This window comes from Orcinus orca, chromosome 10 (genome assembly GCF_937001465.1).
Source record: "Orcinus orca chromosome 10, mOrcOrc1.1, whole genome shotgun sequence".
Classification (NCBI taxonomy): Eukaryota; Metazoa; Chordata; class Mammalia; order Artiodactyla; family Delphinidae; genus Orcinus; species Orcinus orca.
This window is the reverse complement of record NC_064568.1, coordinates 77,278,871-77,297,586: the sequence shown is the minus strand read 5'-3', so window position 1 is coordinate 77,297,586 and position 18,716 is coordinate 77,278,871. Positions and strand designations below refer to the sequence as shown.

At 41.2% G+C, this 18,716-nt stretch overlaps 1 protein-coding gene across 3 annotated transcripts in view; it reads left to right on the top strand.

The window, feature by feature from the left end:
* ADGRF1 (adhesion G protein-coupled receptor F1) overlaps positions 1-18,716 on the top strand; it is a 41,102-nt gene that overhangs the window by 6,228 nt on the left and 16,158 nt on the right. For 2 of the 3 annotated variants that reach the window (XM_049716335.1, XM_033423866.2), the window contains 7 exons: positions 5,081-5,158; positions 6,629-6,780; positions 8,906-8,963; positions 10,841-10,984; positions 11,980-12,153; positions 14,120-14,220; positions 15,250-15,308. In XM_049716335.1, the coding sequence (XP_049572292.1) occupies positions 6,712-6,780; positions 8,906-8,963; positions 10,841-10,984; positions 11,980-12,153; positions 14,120-14,220; positions 15,250-15,308 (605 nt within the window). In that variant the 5' untranslated portion in view covers positions 5,081-5,158; positions 6,629-6,711. The remainder of the gene's footprint in view (positions 1-5,080; positions 5,159-6,628; positions 6,781-8,905; positions 8,964-10,840; positions 10,985-11,979; positions 12,154-14,119; positions 14,221-15,249; positions 15,309-18,716) is intronic. The other variant, XM_049716334.1, reaches the window with a different exon arrangement.

Here is an 18,716-nt window from a genome sequence, read left to right as displayed (position 1 = left end):
AATAACAGGTTCTTTGGGGAGAGAAATTTAAGGAAATAGTCAATACATTCTTTCTATTTAGAATTTAGGTTTACCCTTCTCATTTTACACAAGTGTAAAACCCAAATAATTCCCACTTAACTGCCAAATAATCAAAGCAATACATATGAAAGTATTTTGTAAATTAGAAAGAATTGTCCTATTTCTTCTTATGTAAATATCCCCGCCCTTGAGTGCGGTTCTGGTACATTTTTCAAGCAAAAGGTCCAAGAGGAAGGTCAGATTCTCTGGGCTTGTCAGTAAGCAAATTCGAGTGGGGAAGATGGGAAACAATGACCTGGGGATTCCAGGAAGGCTGGGTCCCCAGTTGCTAAGCTGAAGTCTTGACTGAAGAAAGAGCTTGGCACCTTTCCTGGAATGCCATTAATCATGCTTTAAGGGCTTGGTGGTAACTTGTGTTCTACTGAACCATGAGTGACAGGAGCAAATCCTCAGTTACAGGGGGTTGGAATAGAGCCAACCCTTGAGGCTGGCAGTCAGGCTTTTTACGACAGAATTGAGCTAGACTTGTCTGTGAGTGATAAACTCAACCAGTACACCCAAAGCAGTATTGGGTGATGAGCTAAGAACGACGAGTCATTCTGTATCTCTTCTAAGAAACAAAGCAGAGATAAATGAATTAAAAAAAACCAGAATCCTTGTGAGGAGGGAGAAGACAGCTGAGCTAGGCTGACAGCACCAGCAACAGGAGAAATGCTCTCTAGCTGAAGTTCCGATTCGTGGCAAAGGACAGAAGGCCTCGTCAGAAATGTATCTCAATTTTTGGATGGAAAAGAATCAGATAAGAGGCATGGCCACAAACTGGACTCTGAAGGGAGATCCATTCAGTGAAACATCAGAGAGTTTAAATAGGGAACAGAGAGACCCCAGCAACCCAGCAGTTGTTTTCAAAAGTAGGTGTGATCATGGCTCTTGGAGTTTCCCCAAGTGGGTGGCACGAACACCCTGCCTGGGAAATTGGAGGCGCTCAATACACAAGGCTCTCGATACACAAGTGATTGGACAAATCAAAGTTTAGCAGATTGGTAAAGTGTTGCAAGGAAAGGGACAACTTAGCTAAGTAATTCCTTTTGTCTCTTCCAGCCTTCCAACTCCGTAGGTCTTAAAAAACCTACCGCTATTCTCAACCGAAGGGCTTAATTCTTATCAGGTTCTCAGCCCATCTCCAAAGATGTTCCGGAATGATAATAACCAGTATGAGGAGGACACAGGAACAGAGTCCAGTAAAAACAATTTAATCTTTCTAGACTCAGATTTGCTGACTGACAGACACTAATGAAAAGAACAATTACATATACAAATAGAAACTGGGAAATGGGCATATAATAATGGAATCTGAATGTGAACAGATCTGAGGGCACCCTATTTTCTTGCTTACTTTATAGAAAAGGAAACTGAGTCCAGCAAGTTTTCTTTTTAACTTTCACAAATTCTAGCAGATAAGGGACAGTGCTGAAGTTAGGGTCTAATTCATCTAGGTCTTTTCCCACTGAGTTTATTCAACATGAACACACTAAAAACATGCTGCAATATAAAATATGTGTTTAAAATTTTACTGGGAACACATGTTTATACAGACACTCACTGAACTTTTAAATAACTTTATAGTCCTTCCAAAAGAAGTTGGTCTAGCTCATAAAAATTACCAAACCACCAAACATTTTTCCGTATATGACATTGGTTATCTTTTCCGTCTCCCACCTATATCCCCACCTGTCTTTACCATATCTGCCTACTGAAAGGAATGCAAAGAAACTCTTCTCAAAGGCAAATGGCCCAAGGACTCCTATCCAAAGGCAGATCCCAATGAAAATGTGACCAAAAACTTATAAAATAAGACATAAAATAAAACCGAGATTTTAAAGGTCCTCTGCCTATTAATCAGTTCTATTTGAATCCTGATTTCTTTCAGATCCCAGCTGGAGATCTGTTCTTTCCATTTGTGTGTGTGTGTGTGTCTGTGTGTGTGTGTGTGTGTTATGCATGTGTGCACATGTGAGTCCAAGGCAGAGAGGAGGGTGACAGTTCTACTGGGAATTCTTCTATTTATAGAGGAAGAAACATAATACCATACATATTGATGCCAGGAAAACAGCCCAAGAGTTTAACTCTTCTTAAGAATAGAATGTTGCTAAAAATGCTAGAAAATGTATGTGAGAGTGCTAGTTAAGCACCACTGTTGATAAGGAGACAGCTGTTGATATAAATAAATGATATTTGGATCCATAAATACATAACTGGAAGATTGAGGAGACAATGGGCAGCTGTCTCCAGAGGCGTAATAGCAAATTCTAATGATTGTTCTCTAAAAACTGAAGGACAGGGATTATCAGGAATGAATTCATTTGAATGAATTCAAGGAAGTGAGGGGAGTCCCACCACGGCCAAGTCTTCCCATGGATGCCAGGGCCTCCCATGGACGCCCGGGCCAACACAGCTGTACGTCAGGCATCACTGGCCCCCAGCTGCACAGAGAGACGTGTGTTGTAGACAAGCACACACACTCTGATGACAAAAACAGCTTCTCGTCTATGGCAAGGGAACGTGGATTCTGAGAATTTTTTTTTAAATAATCAGGACCCTTCCAGTTTAGAAGGGACGTGCTGAAAATACCATGGGGTTTGCCTCTAGGGAAGGCAAAGTTAAGTTGGATTTAAGATTACACCTCAACACACACACACACACACACACACACACACAGTATTTCTTGACCCTCTTTAGAGTCAGATAACTAAGTTACTGTAAAAATGTATTTTTACTACCTCCAAGCTGGGATCCCTCCATTGATACAGTGCTAGCTATCAACCCAGGGGCACCTCTTATTTGACCAGTTAATTTGCCTCAGATTGAAGTCAAATTCTGACACAATCCAACAAGTAACTACAAAAACTGGTGGTGAGATTGAAACGCTAGTCATACTAATATTAGCAGCTATCAATCATTGAGGCTCACCACCTGTCAGGCGTTGTTCTGAGTCCTCTATATTCAATTACTCATTCGATTCTCCGAAGAACCTCTGAATTAGATACGACTTTCCCCATCTTATAGATGAGCAAACCGAGGCATAGAAAGCCTAAAAAAGTGTCAAAAGGAGTCCGGTTGATAAACGCCAGGACCTGAAGCCTTTGCAGGCTAGCCACAGAGCCCGTTTTGACCCATGCACCCGGAGATAACGATTCTCCTCCTTTTGATTAGTTGTCAAATACAGCCCAGTTAAATTTGAATTTCAGAAAAACAGTTGTAATTCTGGACAATGAATAGTGTCCCAAATATTGTGTGGCACATACTTACACCAAAACATTATTTGTTATTTATCTGAAAGTCAATCTTCCAACCCTACCCCAGAGGGAGCTGAGTGCACCAAGGGAGCAAAGAAAACATTTTGATAAATTTGACGTTTGGTCCCAAATCCCAAAGGAGAATTCAAATCACAGTATTAGCCTCGGGGCAGAACTCTTTTTCCCTCTCCTAGAAGCAGTCTAGAATAACAGCTCTCAAAGCTGTCTGGGGGTCAGCCTCGCTTGGGAAGCTTTAATAACCTTAATAACCTTAAAGGTTTAATAACCTTTAATAACCACATGGCAGTGCCTGATCTGCATAAGATTTAGTAGGCTTACTGTGGGATAGGGGCACCATTATTTTCAAATGAGCCCCTAAGTGTTTCCTTGTCTCCTTCCCAGCTCCTCCCCCTTTTTCATAGTCCGGCTATTCATGACTGGCCTATAGACCAGTGACTGGGAATCACTGGTCTGAAACCCTGATTATAAGTTCCAGTTGACCATTTCTAGCCAGTCCAAGGAGACAGCCCAGGCTCCACCCTCCAGTGTGGGAAGAAGAGAGAATTAACAGGCTGAGAGGATGAGAGAGTTTCCTCACACGCTTGGAGCTGTCACCCAGGCCTCCTCACGGTGGGTTTGCAGCCTCAGGCCTGAATGCTACATGCGAGAAAGAGATTTTTCAAAGAGAGAGAGATGGAGAGAAAGAGCCATATGAGGGCCAGGCCTCCCGTTTGGAAGCAGGCCCTGGCGCAAGAGAGAGGGTAGATCATGTTAAAAATTGTCCCTGGAAGTGGAGGAAAATTGGGAAAGGGGCTGGAAAGAGCACAAGCTCTGGCAGCACTCCAGGAGGGTACTGGGAAATAAATTTAGCAGGACGTGGCAATTCACCAATAAATAAACAAACAAACAGATATATAAATAAAAACAAATAGAAAATATCCAAAGGGCACAGAAAAAGAAGTTCTATTTCACAAAACTGTTCAGTTATTTTACATATATATAAAATTTTCATTATGTGTGAGTATATATATATATCTATATATATATACATAATACAGATATATACACATTTTATTATGTGTGTATCTATACCCTCATGTTATAAAATATGTTTCTTTCTATGGGGTCAAAAATATTTGAAAAACACCACTCCAGAGGCAAACATCCATCCCTTTTGGAAAGCAGAAAGCACAGACCAGAGCGAATAGGACTCAGAGCAGCTTTTGGGAAGGAAGATGGGGAAGAATGATCTGGAGACTGGACAGCTGCCCAAAGAACGTTAAAGCTGTCGATTTAGGGGGAGTCTTGGCAGGCAGGTGGATGGGAGCACGCGAGGACCATTCCCTAAGGGGAGAAGGTAAATACAAAACGGGTATGTGTCTCATGGCTTATTTTTCATGCTGCCCTAGAAAGCCCTAGAAGGAATCTCTGCTGACATGTAGGCACATCTGTGGGAGTCGTTACCCTGTCTCTAATGCCTTTTCTCTTTTCTTCTTTTTAATCAATATTTTTTAAAATTGAAGCATAGTTGATTTACAATGTTGTATTAATTTCTGCTGTATAGCAAAGTGATTCAGTTATATGTATATATAAATTCTTTTTAAAAATATTGTTTTCCATTATGGTTTATTCCAGGACATTGAATACAGTCCCCTGTGCTATACAGTAGGACCTTGTTGTTATCTATTCGATATATAAAAGCTTACATCTGCTAATCTCCGCCTCTCACTCCATCCTTTCCCACCTGTTCTCTTTTCTTGTAGGTCAGAGAGCAAAGCCTGAGGCCGCACTGTTGGGATGGCAAGGCGTGTATGAAGTTTAAAGTGCACCCAGGAAGCAAGGTAAGGGCTGGAGAACCAACCCTGGGCTTCTGTGCTGCTGTCCCCAGGCACTTATTCCAATGGTGGGTTACTGAGCTTGGGAATCATAGCTCTTCATCTTTTCCTATGGAGATGTAAAGAGAAAGGGAATTTTATGACCATGACTATGGACTTTTGTCTAAATTATTCTGAGATAACCATGAACTTGAGGACAATTTGTTGCTAACCACATCAACTATGAGGAAGGCCACAGGGAAGTATTCCTTCATGTTCTGTCAATACTGGCCAATAAAACTTTTTAAAAAATTTTTGTTAACAAAACCCCACACAACATAAAACATACCATCTTAGCCATTTTTAAGTGTAAAGTTCAGCAGTGTTAAATATATTTACACTGTTGTGCCACAGATTTCTAGAACTTTTCCTTTTGGCAAAATTGAAACTCTATACCCAGTGAATAACAACTCCCCTCTACCCCCTCCTCCCAGCCCCTGGCAACCGCATTCTTCCGTCTATTTCTATGAGTCTGACTTCTTTAGATCCTCATATAAGTGGAATCATATAGTACTTGCCATTTTGTGATTGGCTTATGTCATTTAACATAACGCCCTTAAGGTTCATCCATGATCATAGCACGTGACAGAATTTTTTTTCTTTTTAAAGGCTGAGTAATATTCCATGCCCAATAAAATTTTTGGCAATGATGAAAGTGTTCTGTGTCTACACTGCCTAACATGGTAACCACTAGCCACATGTGGTTATTGAGCACTTGAAATGTGGCTAGTATGACTGAGAAATTGAGTTTTTCATTCCATTTTATTCTAATTAAAATTAAATTTATTCTAATTAAAAGTAGACTGTCACATGTGGCTAGTGGCTACTACATTAGACAGAACAGTTCTAACTCGTGATTTTTTTCATTGCCACCAAATAACCTGTGTGTAAATGATTAGATCTTGTGACCATGACTATGGGCTGAGTTTTGTCTAAATTATTCTAAGATACCCATGAACTTGAGCACAGTTGGTTGCTAATTACATGAACTATGAACAAGGAACTTTGCTGGATTGGTTCACTATTATTTTTATGCTGAAATACTCAGAGTCTCTCTTTATATTAATGGTTCTACGGTCCTTGGTTATTTGAATGCCTGCCTTTACTGAGATGAAAAGAAAACCTCAGTGAAATATAAAAGGCTGGATGTTAAATGCACCCAGCTACAAAGTAAAGCAAGCCATGATTTTAAAATAGCCTGTGTTGAGTCAAATTTGATCACTTAGATCAAACTTAAACGTAGAAGAGAGTTCTGGAGAAATTTTCTAGTAGGTTTGTAAGAGAAAAATTCACTAGTTCTGCAGTGGGAGTGGAAGTGATGTTGTCTCTGGTGGAAAAATATAACCATATGCTCAGGGCTTCTGATGAGCCCAGCTAGGCTTTACCCCTGTGTGCATTTAAAAATGTTGGCTTGAATGACTTGTTTTTGTGCCTCAGCCTTGCATGGCACACACGTCTAGTCACAGACTGTGACTCCAGCTGTTCTTGTCCTGTCCAGAAGCAGGAGGGGCCAGGGGAAGATGAGAGTTCCTATGCCCTGGCTCTTCTCCTTCTTCATGATCACCGAGGGCTGGAATGTCTTCCTGGGGGTGAGTTTGCATACGTCCCGTTTTCTTCTCTACCACCTCCCCTCTGTCCTTCTGGCACTTTGAGCGTCTGTCACTCTCTAGGCAACTGCAGTGACAAAATTTCATAGACTTGGCATCAGAAGTGCTGGGTTCTTGTCTCAGCAGTACCAGCATTAGCTGTGTGGCCTTGGATGAGTCATTTCACCTCTTGGAGCTTGGATGACCTGACTGCAAAAACCGGGATCTTGGACTAGGCCATACTGGAGATGTTTTCTAACTCGGCGCATCCTCTCCTATGGCCTCTTTGATGGAGGAAAAGCATAGAGATCGACATTAGCAGTCCTTGGCCTCTTCCCTATCTATACTCACTTTCCTTTTTTTCCCCCAATAACCTTTTTTTTTAATTGAAGTAATAATTTACATATTTTAGTTTAGTTTACATAGTTAATTTACAATGTGTTAGCTTCAGGTATACAGCAAAGTGATTCAGTTATACATATATATATGTATACATATATATATTCTTTTTCAGATTCCTTTCCATTATAGGTTATTATAAGACTTTGAGTATAGTTCCCTGTGCTATACAGTAGGTCCTTGTTGTTTATCTGTTTTATACATAGTAGTGTGTATCTGTTAATCCCAAACTCCTAATTTATCGCTCCCCACCTGCCCCTGTCCCCTCTGGTGACCATAAGTCCATTCTCTAAGTCTGTGAGTCTGTTTCTGTTTTGTAAGTAAGTTCGTTTGTATCATTGTTTTAGATTCCCCGTATAAGTGATATCATATGATATTTGTCCTTCTCTTTCTGACACACTTCCCTTAGTATGATAATCTCTAGGTCCATCCATGTTGCTGCAAATGGCATTATTTCATTCTTTTATATGCCTGAGTAATATTCCACATCTATGCCACGTCTTCTTTATCCATTCATCTGTCAATGGGCACTTAGGTAGCTTCCATGTTTTGGCTATTGTAAATAGTGCTGCTGTGAACACTGGGGTGTATGTATCTTTTCAGATTAGAGTTTTCTCTGGATATATGCCCAGGAGTGGGATTGCAGGATCATCTGGCAACACTATTCTTAGTTTTTTTAAGGAACCTCCATACTGATCTCCATAGTGGCTGCACCAATTTCCATTCCCACCAGCAGCGTAGGAGGGTTCCTTTCTCTCCACACTCTACTCACTTTCTTGATGCTTTCATCTGGGGTCATGGTTTTAATGTTCTCTGCATGCCAATGACTCCAAAATCTGTGTCTCCTTCTCACACCTGTTCCCCGAACGCCACACTCACCTATCTACTACCTACTTGGTATCTCCAGTTGGGTGCCAATATCCCCTCAACTTAGTATGTCCAGAATTAAACTCTCGTTTTTTTCTCACCAAACCTGCTTCTCCTTGCCCATCTCAGCAAGTGGTATCACTGTCTCTCCAGCTGCTTAGGCAGAAAAATTATTATTACGCTTGACACTTCTCATAATCCACGTCTAAACCATTAGATCTTTTTTTCTGGTTTTCTCTTTAAAATATATCCAGAATCCAAACACTTCTCACCAACTCCATGGCTACCATCCTGATCCACACCTTCATCATCTCTCACCTATATTATCTCGGTAGCTCCTGAAACGCTCTCATTGCTTCGGTGCTTGTCTATCCCCAACACGGCTGCAGGATTGAGCCTTCTAGAAAGTGGAGCAGAGCACATCTTTCCTCTGTTCAGAACTTTCCAGCGGGCTCCCATCCCACTCAAGCCAAAGCTAAGCCCTTGCCACAGCCCGGAAGGATCTACAGGACCTGCCTCCCCAGAGATACTCTCTGACGTCACTTCCTGCCCCGCCTCCCCGACTCCACTTAGCTACTCTGGCCTTCGCGTGCCAGGCATATTCTTATACCAGGGCCTTTGCACCTGTTCCTCCCTCCTCCTGGGAAGTTCTTTCTCAGGGATCCTCACTTTCCTGCGTCCTTCAGGTTTGTGCTCAAAAGGTGCCTCAGCGATGTCCTTTTCTGCCCCCCTCCCCCACCATCCCTGGCTTGCATTTTAGATCCATGATTTCAGTTTATCTGGGAAATCCAGCGAGGCCTTATGAAATACAATATGACCAAGCCTCGCTGTAATTCTTCTTCTTTTTTTTTTCTCTTAACAGAGTGATGATGGCATCAAAACAAAGCAAGAACTCATTCGGAATAAGAAAAAGCCTCTAGGTGAGACTCCCTCAGATAGCACGGTACAGTACACCCTGGAGCCCAGAGAGCAGGGTTCAAATCCCAGGGGCGCTCCTGGTGGGTTTTATGATCTTTGGCACATCGTTAAATACCTCAAATCCGTAAAACGCTAATTACAGTAATTCCTTGTGAGGATGAAATAATATAATAGAGGCATAGTATCCTGTCCCATAGCCAGCCAGTAGCTGCTGCATACTCGTCCTTTCCCTCTTCACCTTGATCCCAATAATGTAATGCATGGCACAGACTTCAGTCCAGGAAGGAGTTGTGGTCTGGAATTTGATTTGCGGGTCTGATGTTTCAAGCACTGTATATATTTCCTCATGGAAACAATGGTACACACAGACGGTGGTTAGGTTCCTGGGTCAGTCCTCAAAAGCCTTTTTACGGTGCCATGAATCTGCCATCCAGCAATGTGCTAATAGGGCCATAGACCTTCCCACACTGTAGCAAGGCTACAATTCATTGGGAAAATGAAACCAGAGCTTCAGCTTGGAATGCCATGGAAAGGTGTTACCAGTGCCATGCACTATCCTAAGTGTGTTAGAGGAATTAAATCCTCACAAAGATCCTCTGAGTTAGGTACAATCTCCATCTTTGTTTTACAGATAGTGAAACTGACAAGGCCGGTGGGTGGGTGGGGCAGGATTCAACGCCCAGTCAGTCTGGCTCCAGAACCAGAGCCATTCATCTTTCGCCCCTTCCCCACCTATTACCTGCTTGGGCCTCCCCTTAGCTTACATCCCATGGAGTAATTCCCAAGGCCGGGACAGAGTTTCCGGCCTTAAGGAGATGCGGAGAGGGGTGAGCTGGTGGCAACTACAGCAGGCAGGAGTCTCCTGTAAATGTCCCGGGACATGCTGCAGCTTCTGGATTTCCTTCTGAGAAGCCTAGGGATTGATCCAGCTGCTTTTCTTCCCTCTAAATCTCCCAGCTCCCCCGGACCCTTAAGAAATGGGACAGTCTCATAGAAGCTCCCCATCTCACCTGTGCCTGTAGAAAGCATGGTCCCGTCCTGAGAGATCTAAGGGATTCTAAGAGATTTCACTGCCGATGATAACAAAATGAGACCCAGGAAGAAAGGATGTTCACCTTTTGCCTCTTTTTCTCTGAGGCCCTTCACATTCTTAACCTGGGGTCCACAGAGGACCTTGGGAAGATTTTGAGACCCCATGGAACTTCATACAGAGTTTCATGTGAATGTGCCGAAGTGAATTCTGGGTGCGATTCCTCTTCTCTCCCAGCCCCAAACACCTAATGGTCTCTTCTTAGGGAAACAAAAGGTACTGCTCAGAAACGATAGGGTGGAGGTGAGGGTGCATCAAGGCTCAAGTAAGGTTTGGTTTGGTTTTACTCGTGCATTTCATCTCAATAGCAGACTCAGCTAATTAGTGGAACATTTGTACAGGAGAAGGAAGGGCTCTTTGGAGAGGAAAGAGGGGACTGGGGGTTTTATATCAAAGATACATCCAGGAGACCAGAGCTGGGGGAGGAGTCGGGTAGAGTGACCAGGACTTTCTCACCTCTTCTCCCTTCAGTCTTGACCCTGAAACTTGACTCTGGATGTGACCTGAGAAGTATATAAAGTCAGGAGGGCGATGCTGGGGTGGGTCAGAGAGCACAGAGCAGCTGGCCTGGCCGAAGTCAGAGGAGAGAGGTGTCTTAGGCACCTGTGGACCGTCTGATGCTTTGCTCGGGATGCCCATTTTTAGTCCATGTCTGGATGAATGGAAGTGACCAAGCCATGTCAGTGACCCTCAGGCTGAATCTGACAAGCGCTCCGAGGTCACTTGCTCTGCAGTATCTCCCTCCCAGCCTGAGAAAAGAAGCCTTTGACGGTCTCTCTTTCTCTCTAGGTCCAGTCCAGGAATACGAGCTGCTGCTTCAGGTAGCCTATCGAGATTCCAAGGAGAAAAGAGACGTGAAGAACTTTCTGAAGCTTTTGGAGCCTTGCCCTGTTTTTGGGCCAGTGAAGATTATCAGAGCAAAGGCCACCACGTGTGAGTCAGTCTCTGGTAACTGGGAGTGGAAATGGGGAAGGTGGTGTGTGAGTCGGGAGAGGTTAGGTTATGCTGGGGAATCAATCATCCCCCCAATATCTGTGGCTGAAAAGAATAAATGCTTGTAAAAAATATCTGGCCAACAGCACTAATGACCACCACAATGGGGTTAGGAGAAGTTAAATGATTTATCTAAAGCAAGGGTTCTCAGAGTGTGGTACCCAGACCGACAGTAGCAGCAGCATCAGGGAACTTAAAAGAAATGCAGATCCCTGGCTCCATTCCAGACTTACTGAATCATAAACTTTGGGATGAGACCCCTCCCAGAAGGTTCTGATGCATGATCACGTTTGAGAACCATTTACTGCACACCATTGTGCATATTTTCACAACCGTATGTGGTGACTTTGCCCCATTTTTTTTTTTTTTTTTTGTCTATTGAAAAGGAAAGGTTTTTTTTTTTTTTTTTAGAAGGAAAGGTTTTTTATTGAGAGTTTTAGGTCCAATACAAGCATACAGGATTGGTTAATAAAATTTTTCATCATGACTCTCAACAAAAAGGTCTCTCTGCCTTTGCCATATTGCTAACAGGGACTTTGGGGGAGTGATGCTAGGTGGATAGGAGCCTCCGATAAGACAGTGGACAAATATCATCTAGAACCCTTTAAATAACTCTCAGGTCGACATATCCTCTTCTGCTTCTTTCTCCATGTAAGTGGTACCGACTGGGCACACATCCTTCTTTTGGACGCTAGCCCCGGACACTTGATTGTTACATTAGCTGGGTTTCTGATCAAACCTCAGTATCTATTGAGTGGGACGTTTCCTTAACCTTAAACATACTTGTTTCCATCTTGTTCTCATCCTTACAGCTTTTGGAGAGAAATATCTCTAGCTTTCGGTTCAGATTCTATATCAGAACCAAAGAGGAGAACTCAACCATAGCCAATTTATTAACCAGGTCCCGTGAGACCGAGCTCTGTTTTTGTGTGCAGACTGTGGCATCCAGAACGGGGTCCTGCGCTGTGCCTGTGACGACGGCTACTCCTGGTTTCCTCCCTCATGCCTTGATCCCCAGAAATGCTACCTTCACACGGAGGGATCTCTCCAGAGCTGTGATTGTCATCTCAACAATCTCACCCAGAGTGTCCATTTCTGTGAGAGAACAAGTAAGTGTGTAAGGATACCAAGAGGGGAGCTGGGGCCCCTCCCACCTCCACATGTGACAGAGAGAGAAGGACCACCGGGTCTGTGCCCCAGTGTTTCTCTCTGCCTCCCAGAGAAGAGCCAGTGTTTACGGGGAGTTGGAAGGGCAGTGATGACGTACCCTGCTAGGCTTGGCTGGACAGAGCGAGAGCTTCGTAAGTGCAGAAAATTCAGAAATGCGAACTGATGTTTGGGCGCTAGTTCAGCCTGGAGGTACGTCCAGCTCACCTCGACAATTCTACGATCCCTCTGAGATTTGGGGAGATTCCCTGAAATTCCAAGTAGGGGAACAGCTTGAGTAAATAACGTTTTTCTTCCCACCTTCTGTTTACTTCTTTGGCCAACATCAATTTCCAGAAAATAAAAATTTAGAGGTGTGCAGGCAGGGAGGGCTGCCTAGTGATTACATTGAAAGAAATTCTGTAAATTGCCAACAAATATGTGTGTTGAATGAATTGCCAAAACCAAACCAAAGTTGAAAGTCTAGTTTAGGAGCCAGTGGACGCTGAGGGAGCTACTGCTGACTTAGGCTGATGCCCAGTGGATGATGGGGTGAGCCGCATGACGTGGGCTCCGACAGCTTGAAGGACTTTAAGAAACGTCCCCAAAGACTAGTCCAGTTATCTTGAAGCTCCAGATTTTGGTAGAGTGGAGCAAAGAGTGAAGGAGGACCTGAAATAGCCCAGCTTTCCTGGGTGTCTCTGGGTCCCTTTCCCAGAACCACAGCAGTTCAGGTTAAGGTAACACTTCTTTATTTATTTATTTAAAAAATTTGATTGAAGTATAGTTGATTTACAATGTTGTGTTTAATTTCTGCTGTACAGAAAAGTGACTCAGTTTTATATGCATCTATCTATCTATCTATCTATCCTTTTTCATATTCTTTTCCATTATGGGTTATCAAAGGATATTGAATACAGTTCCCTGTGCTATGCAGTAGGACCTGTTGATTATCCATCCTGTATATAATAGTTTGCATCTGCTAATCCCAGACTCCTAATCCTTCCTGCCTCAAGTAACACGTATTTATTAAACACCATCTTTATACCCAGATCTGGGGCAAATTCTGGGAGGTCACCATGAGGCATTTCTCTTGCTGTCGATAAATTAGCAAGCTACCTGGGGAGGCCAGAGGCTGTTAACACATGAAAGAAGACAATGTGATCTCTTCAACAAATTTTGATGAAAGCCTACACTTTGAAAAGTGGTCCAAGTCTGATCCATCTTTGGGGGATACAAAAATGGATCAGATAGGGATTACACTCACAGGGAGATTCCCAAAGTAGAGTGGGGACACACATACATGAGGTGTGTTCACAGATAGATGTGTAGGTGAAGAGGCTGGAAGGGATGTATGGATAACGTACTGTAAGAATTTAAAGGAGAGGGAGACTCTTTTCATCTGGGGCCCAGGGAAGGTCTTGCTAAAGAGGCTCATTTAACTAAGTCCTGAATGAAAGATACACAGGATTTGTCCATCCAGAGGTGGGGAATAACCTGTCCCAGAGGAGAAAAGCACCAGTGATGGGTAAGCAAGGGGTAAGTTGGAGTTAGCAAGTAGTGATTTTTTTTTTTTTTTTAATTTTTAAATAGGGACAACGTTTAAGCTCAGGGCCTGGACTGGGATAAGTGCCTTTTATAACCACATGTGAGTGGCTACTCATTCACCTGCTTATAAGGTCATCTTGATGATCGCACTTTCCCATTATGTTCCAAATCCACAAAGAGAATTCCGGTTTTATAGATGCTTCCTATATTACTTTAGGTGAACATTCATCATAAAAAGAAAATTGACAAAACAAAGAAGAAAGGAAGGAGTTGAAGTACTAGTGTCAAATAGACGGGCTGAATTAGACTTCTGTAATTTTAAGCTATAATATATCAAGTGAGTAATTTTTATCTCTGTAAATTTCTTTTTATTTTCCATAGAGGTTTGGGGTACTTTCAAAATTAACAAAAGATTTACAAAAGATCTTTTGGATTCATCTTCTGCTATATACTCCAAATATACCACTGGAATTGAAATTCAAGTAAGTACCTTCTACTTATTACAAAAGAAATCCTTGCCTAAACGTAAGTTCAGGTGTTTCCAATTCAACATATTTATTTAACACATATTCTTAATTTTTCATTTTCAATGACTTATTACATAGCAGTTAATCACTCTGCCCACAAGTGATGTACTTTGAACATTTTCTTTCAAGGAGCGTTAAGCAATTGACTTCTTCCCATTCCTTTAGTGTTTAGTTTTGCTCATTTGTTAGGATAATATTAAACCAAGCCCTCTTGATTCTTTTCTTTTTTTTTTTTTTAAGTACTAAGGATCTTTATTCTCAGGTCTGATATTGAATCTGTGGCTGCAGATAATGTCACTATTTTGAGAATAAAAGTTCCCGTTATCTTCATTCTTTGCAAGTCTTCAGCCACAAAGTTACACCTTATTCTCATAACAAGATAAGTGAATCAAGCCTTCTTGATTATTTCCTGATTTTTATTTGTCAAAAGAAAGTTTTCATGATCCAAGCTCAATTGTTAACATTTGGGATTTGTTCCTTAAAGAAGCCTCTCTTGTTAGAGGCTAAAGAGGGTTACTGACCAAAATTCTGGACTTCATAATGAAGTAACATAAACTACCTCTACCTTGGATGGTGGCTTAGATGTGGTCCGAACTGAAGACATGCACAAACACTTCGCAGGCAGATTCAGTTTAAGCATCTATTGAAATCAATGGCTTATTTAGGGGAAGGAGAAAATAGATTTTGGATGAATTTATTACATTATCTGGCATCCGACCCATCCTCTAGTCTAAGCAGTTGGTTCTACATTCTTTATTAGCAACCTCAACATTAAATTATATGTGTGTACGGAGGCGTGTGTGTGTACATTTTCTGCTATCATTTTAAATGTATTTCTACAACATGCAACTACCTCTCACCATATCTCTTTCCTTTTCTTGCGGCTTCCGTTGGTTATTCATTGTCTGCGACCATTTTTTGCTCAAATGTCTTTCTTGTGTGGGAACAAAGATCAACATATTGCTTTTTGCTCTCTTTGTAAAGCTTAAAGAAGCCTACAAAAGTATCCAAGGTTTTGAGTCAGTTCAAGTCACCCAATTTCGGTAAGTAATACAACGGTCTTAGAAGGGCATCCCTGGAATCATGCACCCGTCCTGCAGGATGCCTCATGCTGTTTCCAAGTGACCTTGACAGAAAATAAGTCAACTGCTTTTTGAAGTAGGATTCTTACTAAAACTGAATAGAAGTCTGTGGTGCTTTAAAAAATCTTAAGAAGAAAGCCTATATTCTCATTTAAATGCCTTTGCGAATATAAATATTAAATGGCATTCTCGAAGCTATGGATCGGAAACTAGAACTGGAAACCCGCATGGCTTGGAAGGAAGCAGGAGGATGTGGTGTGCATGCATGGGAAGGGGCGAGTGGTGGTGACAAGGTTTGTGGGTTGCGGAGGGATGCGTTTTCTCCTTCCATTAACACAGAGGGTGTGATGTTGTATAACTGGGGGCCAGAAGGGGCTTCTTGGGTAAAATATTATATTTTTATATAGATATCATGTATGCACCATAGTTCAAGCCCAGTAGTCATTGTCTACAGCAAAGAAAGAGATATTTAGTAAATTACCCTTTTGTTTATACTTTAATTCAAAAGTTATTTGGTTAGTTACCCGTGTGTGTATTGATTACCAGCTATTTATAGTCTGCTTGATAGGGGAAGTGACTTACAGGTCAGAGAACTTAACTTCTTATATACTTTTTTCACAGCTAAAGAAGAGCTATAGGAAATTTTCAGTAGCTTTTGCTATAAATATACTGTCCTGGACATTATCCTTTAAGCCCTCTCATGTACCTATAAAAAGGCTCACACGTATAATATTCTTTAAAATTCAATGCTAGGAAGAACACTGCTTCCTTTTTCTTATATCAAGGTCTATATAATTAATCTAACTTCTGTTTTTGACTTTGCCGTCATTGAATTCATAGACAGCATTGAAACTCAATCAACAGTTTTGTATTCAATATTCACATGTTTCTTTTCCTTGGTCCTGGTTTTCTATTTATATTTCTAATTTATATTCCATCATATATATATATATATATATATATATATATATATATATATATCTTACAAACTGTCTCCAATAATTTGTAGACAAAATCACAGTAAAAGTAGACATAAGTCTATAAAACACAACTATTTTGGTTTTACTCTTTACATACATGATCTAAAGTAAATCTTAGTCTCTCACAGTCTCAATTTATTTATCTGTCAAACAGGACTGTTAATACCTGTGGAATTTGAGTTAACCTCATTACATAAAATGAAATAATAGAAAAATACTTTTCAAACACGATAGAAGGGCCGTATCAATGAAAAGTCATTGTGATCATCACAGCATAAAAGGGTATTTGGGTTTATTTATTGTGAGTTCAATGTAGTTCAACGTAGTGATTAAGAATTTGAGCTTTAGAGAGCCAGAGGTTCATATCCATCAATTAATAATTAATGACTTGACCCAGCTTCTTTAGGACTCAGTTCTCTTATCTATAAAATGAGAATAACCCTAACCCTAACCCTCATGGAGTTGCAGGATTAAATTAATCCATGTTATCTCACTTGCTTTCATAACTTCAAATACCATCTGTATACAGATGGGTTCTAAATTTATTACTTGACCTCAGCCTCTCCCCTAAACTCTGGACTCCAATATCCAATGCCTATTAACATCTCCAGGTGATTTTCTAGTAGGCATGTCAAATGTAACATGTCCAAAATGGGAGTCCCCCAACTGCCCCCCGTCATAAACTTTCATCTCCTTCTCCTACTGTCTTCCCCATCTCATTTCCAGAGATGCTGTTCTTCTAATTGCACAGACCCAAATCTTAGAGCTATCCTGTCTTAATTTCTTTTCCAATAAATTATACTTAATTATTGAAGTATAATTTACATACAGTGATATGCTCAAAACTTAATTGTATAGCTTTATTAGCTTTGACAAATACTAATACACGCCACCTCCTATCAAGACAGACCATTTCCATTATCCCCAAAGTTCCCTTGTGCCCCTTTCCAGCCAATCTCCATGCACATTCCTACCTCCCTACCAGAAATAACCACTATCACCATAATAACCTATCACCATAGGCTGGTTTTGCTTATGCTAGAACTTTACCTAAATGGAATCATGTGTATTGTTCTTTTGGGGGGGCCTGGCTTCTTTCACTCAGCCTAAGGCCTTTGAGACTCATCCTTGGCTTTTTGAGTATCAGTGATTCCTTCCTTTTTATTGCCCAGTAATAATCCATTGTATGAATATACTACAATTTGTTTTTCAATTCCCTGGGGTCGTTCTTGCCTGGTTTCTTTCTCCCACACCCAAAATCTGCTCCGTTAGCAAGTCTTCTGGCTCCATCTTCAAATACAACCTGAAACTGACCAGTTCACTTCTCCCCACACACACTGCTACTCAATCCGTTCAGGGCACCACCCTCTCCTTCCTAACTAGTTTTCCTGCTTCTCTGCTTCCTCCCTTCACCTATTTTCTACACAGCAGCCAGAGTGATGATCTTAAATTATAAATCTGATCATGCCATGCCTTTTCAAAAAGAGTAAAACCTTTTAATAAAAGATGAAATTCAGACTCAAAGGCCCTGTTCCCTCTGGCTCCTGGGTACCTCTCGAGGGTCATCTCCTATCCATCTCTCACCTGCTCATTGAATTTTAGTCACGTTAGCCTTGAAGCTTGTCAGACTCACAGGCATTTTCTTGCCTCCAGCCCTTCTCAGGTGCTGGCCACGCTGGACCAATTCTCTTTGCATCACTGGCTGTTTCTTTTCATCCTTCAGGTCTCAGCTTCAAAGATCCTCTGCACAGAGAAGCCTTTCCTCACCAGTCTTATTTAAAGTGGGCCTCACGTCTACTTGATATTCTTTTTTTTTTTAAAGATCTACATGAAGAAAACTTTATTTTATTTTTAAAGTTGTATTGGCATGTTGTTGATTTTCAATGTTGTCTTAGTTTCAGGTGTACAGCAAAGTGAATCAGTTATACATATACATATATCCACCCTTTTTTAGATTCTTTTCCCATATAGGCCATTATAAAGTATTAGGTAGAGTTCCCTGTGCTGTACAGTAGGTCCTTATTAATTATCTATTTTGTATATAGTAGTGTGTATATGTCCATCCCAATCTCCCAATTTATCCCTCCCCCCACCTTACCCTCTGGTAACCATAAGTTTGTTTTCTACATCTGTAACTCTATCCCTGAACTTGTCTCTCATAACACTTAACAAAATTTGGAATTATATATATATATATATATATATTTATAATTATGATTTTATATATTTGGTGGTTATTTGTTTCTTATTTGCCTTGCCTTCTCCACTGGCACATAAGCTCCAAGAAGGCAAAGACCAAATCTGTTTGATCTATTCCCACGGACCCAATGCCATCCCCACACAGAATAAGCCTTGAGTGACTGAATGAATGAATCTCATTTTTCTTTCC